We start from the raw sequence: 10,049 nt of genomic DNA on the forward strand, positions 1-10,049 counted from the left end.
GCCCTCTTAGAAACAAGGCAAGGGGAAAGGGTAAGGTGGGGTGTGTAATTGGAGTGTGAGGGCAACTTAACAAGGAATAAAAATTGTGCCAGGTTCTTGCCTGGCACAGGAATTGAAACCTGTGCTGCTTTGCTGAAGATAGGTGGGGATTCGCTACAATTACAGTTTGTCTACTTCAAAGCCCGGCTCCTCTCTAGGGCGACTTTTAACTGCCCCTACCCGGTAGGTTCCACAGCTATTGTTATATTATTCAAACCAAAGCTCTAGAGGGGGTGGGGAGAAGCAGATCTGAGGACCGGGTTTGGGCTTCAAGATCAGGATGTGGAGCACATCAAGTGTGTATGTGGCCCAGCTGCATGAGAAAGCAAGCTTGCCAGTGGTAACTTAGAGTTTAAGGCAAAATGCAGTCTATGAAAAATAAGTTACCAGCTTTTTGCAACAGTAGCTTCGTATCAACTTATTTTTCTCCCATGTCCAGACGGGTCGTCTATTGAATGTGGCTCTTTTATTTTGCATGGGGCAGGGGATTTGTGACCATGGTCCCCCCTTTTATTCCTCTCTCTATGGAAACCCAGATCATGGGGAGAAATATGTGAAGCTGAATAAAGAGAAGCTGCAGAAAGGAGCGCTTGAGAGCGGCATCTGTTACACTTGGGAAGTTAAACTGACAGGAGAGGGCGAAGGAAACCTCTCCAGCAGATTAGTTAGAACAGCAAGAAGATTTGACTATATGCAGATATTTTATTCAAGAAACAAAACACCTTACATGCAAGAGAAGATTCTATCACAGTTACTAGAGGATGTGATTGGACCTGAATTCAATAGGCACTATATATATTCATGGAAACATTTTTTTAAATAAAAGAAAGAAGGAAAGAGAAAGAAAGGAAGAAAGAAAGATAGAAAGAAAGAAAGAAAGAAAGAAAGAAAGAAAGAAAAGAAAGAGAGAGAGAGGGAGAGAAAAGAAAAATAAAGGCGATAACGACAGTTTGTGCTCCTGACGAAAGCCATTATTTCCATTAAAAAGCGAGTTTTTACATTAAAAAACTGCAAAGCAAGGGTGTAAAAAACCTGTCCCTGGGATCAGATCTCCCTCCTTACCTCTCCCCCTCCAAGCCTCTGGCAAATGGTCTGAACCACTTGATGCGGCTGGCAAAATAGAGTACCAGGAGCAGAGGCCATGGGCAAGAGGAAGGTTGATTGTAAGAACTCAGGCAAGTCAAGATTGAAAAAAGATCCCCTTCTTGATGCAAAAGCCTTATCATTTGATAATTACCTTAACCCCCTGAATGGCCTAAGATTAGCAACTCTCACCCAAAGGCAGCTGCAAGGTGGGGGTGGGGAACCTACAACAACAAAAACAGCATGGCAATGATCATGATCGTTTTGCACGTAAGGTTTCTTCAACGCGTTTCCCTCTGACCTCTAAATTGAGCCCACACAGACTCACAAATGGATCTTCGAAAGGCCAGCTTAACAGAGCACCTAAAAACTTTACTTTTGTTTGATTTTGACAAGTTCTTGTTTCTTCCAGAAACGGAATTTCAGGCACAAATGAGATGGCATTCTTGCAAAGGAAGATGCAAACAGTTAGCAGTAAAAAAATGAGTTGCTTAGCAGAAAAGGTGGGGAGTTGGGGGGCGGGGGGAGAGAGAGAGAAAGAGAGAGAGAAGGGAAAACTCAATTTCTAAAAGCAGATAAGCCTCTACAATAGGACGTGGGCAAATGAAGCTACAGTTTCAATGAGAGGGCAGGAGGAGGGGGTAAGATGGCAAATGATCCTCTCTGCCAATAATTACTAAGTGTTTACCTTAAAAAAAAAGAGTGAAAAAAAGAAATAGATCTGAATCAGATGCCAGGTTTTCATGCCTAATAAACACGTTTACACTTACCAATATCAGCTCCTATTGCTCTGTGCTCTCATAAGAAATTACTCGTTTCACAGGAAATAGATGCTCTTTAGCTATATAAAGGAATGGCAGAATAAGCTCACCTTGTTTTTATTTTTTTCTCATTTTCTTGCACATTCTTCAGATCTGTCTTCTTAGAGAAACTAATGCCTTAATGACTTTCTGGTAGCAGCAAGCCTTCTTTTATTTCTGCTAAATATATGAAAATGTATGCAAATTTAAATCAAGCTTAACCTAGGCGCTCTTGCAATATATTTAATGGAATTTCAAACCAATAAGGGAACTCTGATGCCGTCTTCTGTAAGTGCAAATATAATTAGACAGCTAGGTTACCTCCAAAATTATTCAATGAAAGGTCATTTTTTTAACTTCAAAGACCATGTTGGGTATCTGGTGTTGCCTTTTCTCAGCTAGAACAAATCTTAAATCTTTGCCTTTCTCCCCACTCTGCTTCCAAGCACTGCCTTTGCTCCGGGCTGTGGAGCACACGGATTTGTCCTTTCCTAACTTATAAAAGCTTAGAAGGAGCACAAGTGTTTCACCTCTTTTATTCTATCCAAAATGTAAAAGCAGTCCTGTCTTTTCAAGCTGAAAGCAAATTCAAGCTTGATGGGGACTGGGGAAGTGGGGGCGGTACTTGATGCCAAACATCCCGCCATTTCTCTCTCTCTGAATTTCCTGGGCACATTAAATGCGGGGCGGGTGAGGAGGGTGGGGGAGCGGTGAAGGTTAAAAACAATTTTCCTAGGGGATAGCATCGGGACGCGGGGTCACGAACGTTTTCCTGTATACCTATTCGTAGTGGGTCTGCAGAGTGTTTTGGGTGAGTGTGAGGGCTGCCCGCTTCAGCAAGCAGAACCTTTGACAGAAGTTGTGAGATCTGTGATGGGAACTGATATGAAGCAGTGAGAAAGCAAGGTTTCCTTCCAATTGACCAGCTAGATTGGGAAGCAAACTTCGAAATAACTGAATATTGTCAGTATCACATTAGATTTTACTTTCCCAGAATAATTCAGTTCTTCGTGACCTAAAAATTTTTTCAGAAAAATTGAAAGAACAGGATATCTTTTAGAAGCTTTCAGACCTTGCTATCGAGCTTCTTAATGCAATGAAATAAACTGAAATGTTCTTATTGGAATCATTGGTTTCAACTTTATTGGTTTAGGGTCCAATCGAAGACGTTACTTTGCTCAAAGTTTGTAGCGACGTTTTGTTTTGCAGTCCTAGGCACACAACTAGCCCGCCCAGACCGCCGAGTGAGTCTGAAAAATCCCTATTCACTGAGATCAAAATGACATTTAAACTTTTTACTTTTTCTTTATTTAGATTAATCTAAATAATCAAAAAGGAGTTCTACAACCTTAATTTTCCACCTCACTCCCTGACTGCCCCCCAACAACACATCCCTCACATCTTTTCCCCATCAACATAAACCCCGGGGTGGGGGGAGTGGTAATCAAATGTACGGCCGCCACTCTGCGCTAGGCAGCCAATGGAGCTGAAAGATTGATTCACTTCCTGCTTGGGTCTCATTGAAACTCCGGAGCTTCACCAGCCTAATTTGGAAAGCCAGCCCGACCTCCCGCACCGCTATTGGCCGGGCTTACTCCTGGCCAGGCGGAGACGCGCTGCGATTGGCCGTGGTGGGTGCCGGTAACCCGTGCTAGCGTCTTTGGCTCCCCCGCACCGTAGATGTCAAAGGCTGAAGCTGCTCCCTTTGCCACATTATAACTAGTAGGGGATCCTCACCGACCATGGCCACAGCTGCCTCGAATCCCTACAGCATTCTCAGTTCCACCTCCCTAGTCCATGCGGACTCTGCGGGCATGCAGCAGGGGAGTCCTTTCCGCAACCCTCAGAAACTTCTCCAAAGTGATTACTTGCAGGGAGTTCCCAGCAATGGGCATCCCCTCGGGCATCACTGGGTGACCAGTCTGAGCGACGGGGGCCCATGGTCCTCCACACTGGCCACCAGCCCCCTGGACCAGCAGGACGTGAAGCCCGTGCGCGAAGACCTGCAACTGGGTGCGATCATCCATCACCGCTCGCCACACGTAGCCCACCACTCACCGCACACTAACCACCCCAACGCCTGGGGGGCGAGCCCGGCACCGAACCCGTCTATCACGTCAAGCGGCCAACCCCTCAACGTGTACTCGCAGCCTGGTTTCACCGTGAGCGGCATGCTGGAACACGGGGGACTCACCCCACCTCCAGCTGCTGCCTCTGCACAGAGCCTGCACCCGGTGCTCCGAGAGCCCCCGGATCACGGCGAACTGGGCTCGCACCATTGCCAGGATCACTCCGACGAGGAGACGCCAACCTCTGATGAGTTGGAACAGTTCGCCAAACAATTCAAACAAAGAAGAATCAAGTTGGGCTTCACGCAGGCCGACGTGGGGTTGGCGCTGGGCACACTGTATGGTAACGTGTTCTCGCAGACCACCATCTGCAGGTTCGAGGCCTTGCAGCTGAGCTTCAAAAATATGTGCAAGCTGAAGCCCCTGCTGAACAAGTGGCTGGAGGAGGCGGATTCGTCCACAGGGAGCCCGACCAGCATTGACAAGATCGCTGCACAGGGCCGCAAGCGCAAGAAGCGGACCTCCATCGAGGTGAGTGTCAAGGGCGTACTGGAGACGCATTTCCTCAAGTGTCCCAAGCCTGCCGCGCAGGAGATCTCCTCGCTGGCAGACAGCCTCCAGTTGGAGAAAGAAGTGGTGCGTGTCTGGTTCTGTAATCGAAGACAAAAAGAGAAAAGAATGACTCCGCCAGGGGATCAGCAGCCGCATGAGGTTTATTCGCACACCGTGAAAACAGACACATCTTGCCATGATCTCTGACTGGAGGAAGCGAGGAGGCGGCCGGCCGCACTGGGAGCAGCGCGGATTTCTCTTTCTCTCTCACTCTCTTCCTTTCATTCTAGCATTCTTTATTATTTCTCTCTCTCGTTCGCTCTCTCTCTCGTACTCTCTCTTTTCCCTCCTTTCTTTTTTCTTTCCTTTCCCCTTTCTCTTTCCCTTCTTTTTTCCCTTTCCTTTCCTTTCATTTTCTTTCATTTTCTTTCCTTTCCCCTTCCCTTCCCTTCCATCTCTTCCTTTCCTTTCCTTTCCTTTCCTTTTTTTCCCTTTCCTTTCCTTTTTTTCCCTTTCCTTTCCTTTTTTTCCCTTTCCTTTCCTTTTCATAAGAGGTTCTAACTTCTGTTGACAAAGGAAACACATACTCTCTCATTCAGGCTTCTCAATGCTGATACACAGTTATATTAAGCGGTCCAAGCTGGGATCTCATATTCCTGGCTCCCCGGGCAACAGTTCCCTTTAGCCTTTTCTGCTGATCAATACATATTGTTTACTCAGAGTAAGGTTTGTTTGGTCGCTCCTCTCTAGGAAGAACAAGGAGTGGGATAACGTGGGGGCGGGGTGGGGCGGGGGAGGGATTGGGAAGACAGATGTGTGCCTCTGAATAACCTTTCAGCGCCTTGGTTATAGCAGCTGTATTTCAGGTGAAATTTGTTTTACAATAGACTAGTTTTGCATTTTTAAAAACTTCTATAGCCTTTCTAAATGTCTGCGGTGTTTTACTACAATCTGTACACAATATTTGTGAGATAATTTGTATCTAATCGACCACTCCATGTTATTATTGCTATTATTATTACTACTTCGTTGAGCTGATGGCTTTTTAATTGCTTAGAAAAGGGAGGAGATGAATGGGAATAGGCGGGGAGAGAGATGCCTATCTACTCACCCCCCTTCCCAAATCTGTATGAGGAGGAGAGGATACAACGAAGAGAGTTATTGATGATGATATTGGTTATATTTTTTTTCCGGGGTGGAGTGCCTAGGAAGGGCAGAATAGGGAAGCCTATTAGGTTTGCAAACTAGTGCGAAGTAGCAGCGGCGATTTCGCAGCTTTCTGCCCTCCCTCCTGGAAGTGTGGAGCCCGCGCAGGCTACCACAGCATAGATCCAGGTATCTGAGAAGGATTCGGCGGCAACGCTGGGCCAAAGAGGTGGCCTGACAGTCTGGGAGGGCTCCGCACCCACCGGACTCCTGGATTCCTGCGCGCAGAAATCCAGGCCCCCAGCCTCGCTAGGGCGACCTCCCGCGCGACCTCACTTCGGCCCTCCTAGAGGAAAGACTTTGCCTTCACACGCGATTACTTTCACTGGAGATCACGACCCGGAGACGCTGGCGACTGGGCCAGCGCCTCCCATTTCGGTTCACCTCCAGTTCACCGCCCCCTCTGAGTGAGAAACACTTGGGGAGGGGTGGCGAGGGAGTGGGGGATAGGCATTCTCTGCTCAGTGCAGGACGACAATGAAATGATTGGCAAAGGTCACAGGGATTCTGGTCCATCCGCGTACCACCTCTCCCCCCATGTATATACCGCTGTCTGTGCGTGGGCTCGTGGGGAGCTGTCTCGGCGTTTCTGATAAGCACAGCTGGTGGAAGCCCACAGCGACGATCCAGCGAGCTAGCGAGCGCCCGGGAGGCTGGGTTCCTGCTTTTAAAATATATATATATATATATATTTTTAAATCTCTGTGTGTATGTGTCTCTGTGCGTGTGTGTGTGTGCGTGCGCGTGCAAACGTGTGTGTGTAGATAGCTGTGTGTATCGTGTTACTATGTACAAAAACAAAAAGTACAAAAAAAAAAAAAAACCTCGCTAGGCTGTGTAGAGAACCCAAAAATATGCAGTTGCTGTGGCTTTATTGCTAGCTAGTATCCACACACCAGGTCCACAGGCGAACCTCATTCCCAAGGAGCACACACGTGTGAGGCCGGTCAAGCACCCAACACCCAGCCGCCGCCGGCCAGACCTGGCTGGGGGCGCTGCACGCCACTGCTGGCCGTCTAGTCCGGCCTTTAGGCGCAGCTGCTGTAGACAAAGCTTCAAACTACCTAAGGACCAGAAAGCCCGGCCCCGTTGTCGAGGATGCGTTAGTATGAGTTGCCAGGCCTCTGGTCCACCACACTGTGTCTCCCTCAGCTGCAGGTCGAAGAGCATGTGTTAATTCAAATCCTGGATCCTTCTACTTTTTTGTCAAGTCTCTGCATTCTGTTGGTAGTTAGGTTTTAGTTCTGGGATTTTATTTTTTTCCCCCACATTGAGTTCATGTTTTACAACTGTTGGGAGTTTTTTGTTTGTTTCGATTTTTTTTCTTTGCAGTTAATTGCTATGGTTCGAACCTGAGTTAACCCAAATATTTCTGCCGACTTTATAACTGTACAGTTTTGTATATTAAACGTTTTTGAAGTTATTAATTTAAAGAAAGATCATTTAGTTTATTCATTTAGTAACTGATGTATAATAAACGCTATTTTCATTAAGAGTTGCTTTTTCAACTATTTTATTCAAATTGCCTATTGCAGTTGCCAACAATTATTTATTTTCAATAAATTCTGCATTGTGTTTAAAAGGAAATTCTTTCACAGATAAGTTGGATGTCAAAAAGAAAACAATTCGCTGTAATGTTTGATGTGAAGTTTTAGTCAAGGGGTTTATATTGACGCAATATTTTATTGTTGTAAAAGATTAAAAAGGTTTAAATAAAACATTTTTCCAAAAAAAAAAGTTTTCTTCTCCTGGCCTTATTGTGTGCTGTGTGAGGTGGAGTGTTTAAACAGAGGCACATTCCGGGTGAACAACACTTCTGCTTTGCTTCGGCTTATAAATCATTAGTCATTGTTTTGACTCTTGATTCCCTTCCTCTGACTTTCGGCCTTTCAGCTCAACTCTGAAATACACTGGCGTACAGGGCACGGCCTATTCTGGAGCCCACGCTCACGCAAAGCACAGCACAAGTTGTGGGAACCCGCATAGGGAAGGCTCGAGGTGGGTTTTATTTTAGGAGGTGCAATCTTACTAATGTTCTTCAAAAAAGGGAGTCTCTCTCTCTCTCTCTGCTAGTAGATAGACCTTTCTCCAAACCTGCCTCTCCTGAAACTGAGCTCAGATCTTCTATAAGGCTTTCATTTCGCCTCACTGCACCCATCCTTCTTCTTCCTCTCCATTCTCCTAGGTTCCCTTTTGGTACCTGATCCCTCATTCCCCTGAGGAGGGATGGGACAATGATAATAGGTAAGGAGAAGCACTCTCCCTCTTAAGGCTCTTCCTAGGCCCAGAAACACAGGTAAACTGTTTATCCCAACAATGCTGAACTCTGTCCATTCCTATCTGAGTATGGGGGGAAGGAAAACATAATACAAGGAGACATTTTGGGGGTTGGAGTTTGATTACACTCTTCTTCCCACTCCCATACACAATTTCATTTGTTTTATTTTATTTCACAAGACCCTCCATAAAATAAATGACTGTTACCTTTAGTGATAGTTGAGGAATAAATTACCAAATCTGAACCAGTTCTGTTTTAAGGTTTTGTATGTACAGGCATGCCTTATTCATCTGTTTTTTGTAGGTGTATATGAAGCAATGAACAGGACATTTAATGATAATTTCTCGGCAGTAAACCCCCCTCAATTCATAGTCTGAAGTAGGTGTTTTTGTTAGACAACCAAAAATGATTTAATCATTTGAATAGGTAATGATTACAGCATAGGATGTCTTGTATTTTTCAAATTGCCTAATAATTTACAGCTCCATGGTGCATCACACACATGATTGTTGTGTATGAAATATGCCACATGCTGTGTGTATAGTCATGGGCATATCACTCTTTATAAATAATATTTATTCTATACAGGTATATGTACAAGCACAAAACCCATAGTTTTAAGCCTCTTGGTTCTCTTTCAGTTCATGCCAACTAACTTCCTTCTCTTTTGATATCCTATAAAAATTAGAATTGGTTAAAAAGTTATAGCTTTTCTCACAAAACTACACAAATATCAACTTTCAATGTATCCTGAACTCTTTAATGGAGCTCTATGTAGATATCTTAGGAGATACAAAAATATATATACACATTTATCACTATCATCAGTATTTTTACTAATATACGTTACTCATATATTTTATATGTATTATCAGATTTGTTTTCTTTACTGCTCCTTTTCTTTCTCCTGAAATATAATCAAGTCCTAATTGGTTTTTCTGATCAACATTTTTGCAACATGAACATAATATTTTCACTAAAAATCGGGAGATGTTGGTGTTTCTGCCTGGGGCTTCCTTTATTTTGAGTTGCTGCTAATCCTGCTTCAAACCAAGGCCTTTGGAAAAAAAAAAAAAAAAGTGGCTTTGTCTTCAGTTTTTCTCAGGCCTTCACAACAGTAGCTCTCTTTCTCATGAAATAAGAATTGGTAGGTTCCAAAGAACAACAACAGTAAATCATATCTAATGGGATAAAAGCAAAAAAGTTCCCTCTCCTTCACCAGATCAGAATAGAAAATGCAGAGGTTGTGGAGGGAGGTAGGATGTGAAAAGAGTGAATATACAGGTGTCACAGATGTGTAAACAAAGTCAAATATGCAAATCACCTATATATATGCATATAAACATACCTTGGTTGTCTAAATGGCTGTGGCTCTCTGCATGCATAACAAAAGGGAAATAGATTACTAAAATCAAGCATTTATATTTCCAACAAGAAAATAAGAAAATTAATGTTATCCCTGGAAATTTGTTTCTTACCTTTAAAAGAAAAGGGTAAGGGAAAATATTGCTTAAATTAGTATATGAGCTGTGCTTCTCTTTAATAAAATCAAAGACTATTCCCTTGGAAGTATTTGGCATTCACATATTTCTCTTGCTCCCAAATCAGGCTGCTGCTGTTGTGTTAATTGTCTGTAGGCTAAAAGTAGAAACATACATTTCTGGTTTTATTTAAAAAAATTTTTTGGTGGTGGGGGAAGTGGGGAGGAGAAGAAAGAGGAGAATGGAGAAGTAGAAAATGATTACAGGTTAAACAGTTCAGTTTTCCAAAGAGAATAACGTATTTTCCCACCTGTCAGATCTTTTTATGGAACTTCAGAATTGTGGAAATTTTTTCTGTGACTAAGTACTTAAAAATCCAAACATGTGACCCTTTCAAAAAAGTCTTGAAAGGAATAAAAAGTAACAATGCAGCACAGTGCCATTAGAATTGATGTCACTCACACTCATCCATTCTGTAAAATAAAAGAGTAGACATTCTTTATAAATGCCCCTGATAGTAGTTTTAAAATAGTAATCCCCC

The 10,049-nt window shown here is 43.7% G+C and overlaps 1 protein-coding gene across 1 annotated transcript; it reads left to right on the plus strand.

The window, feature by feature from the left end:
- Positions 1 to 3,606: 3,606 nt before the first annotated feature.
- On the plus strand, positions 3,607 to 7,486 carry POU3F4 (POU class 3 homeobox 4). The gene has a single exon (XM_012498806.2). The coding sequence runs from the start codon at positions 3,665 to 3,667 to the stop codon at positions 4,748 to 4,750; it is 1,086 nt and encodes a 361-aa protein (XP_012354260.2). The 5' UTR covers positions 3,607 to 3,664; the 3' UTR covers positions 4,751 to 7,486.
- Positions 7,487 to 10,049: the final 2,563 nt, after the last annotated feature.

The sequence above is a fragment of the Nomascus leucogenys genome, chromosome X (genome assembly GCF_006542625.1).
Source record: "Nomascus leucogenys isolate Asia chromosome X, Asia_NLE_v1, whole genome shotgun sequence".
Classification (NCBI taxonomy): domain Eukaryota; kingdom Metazoa; phylum Chordata; class Mammalia; order Primates; family Hylobatidae; genus Nomascus; species Nomascus leucogenys.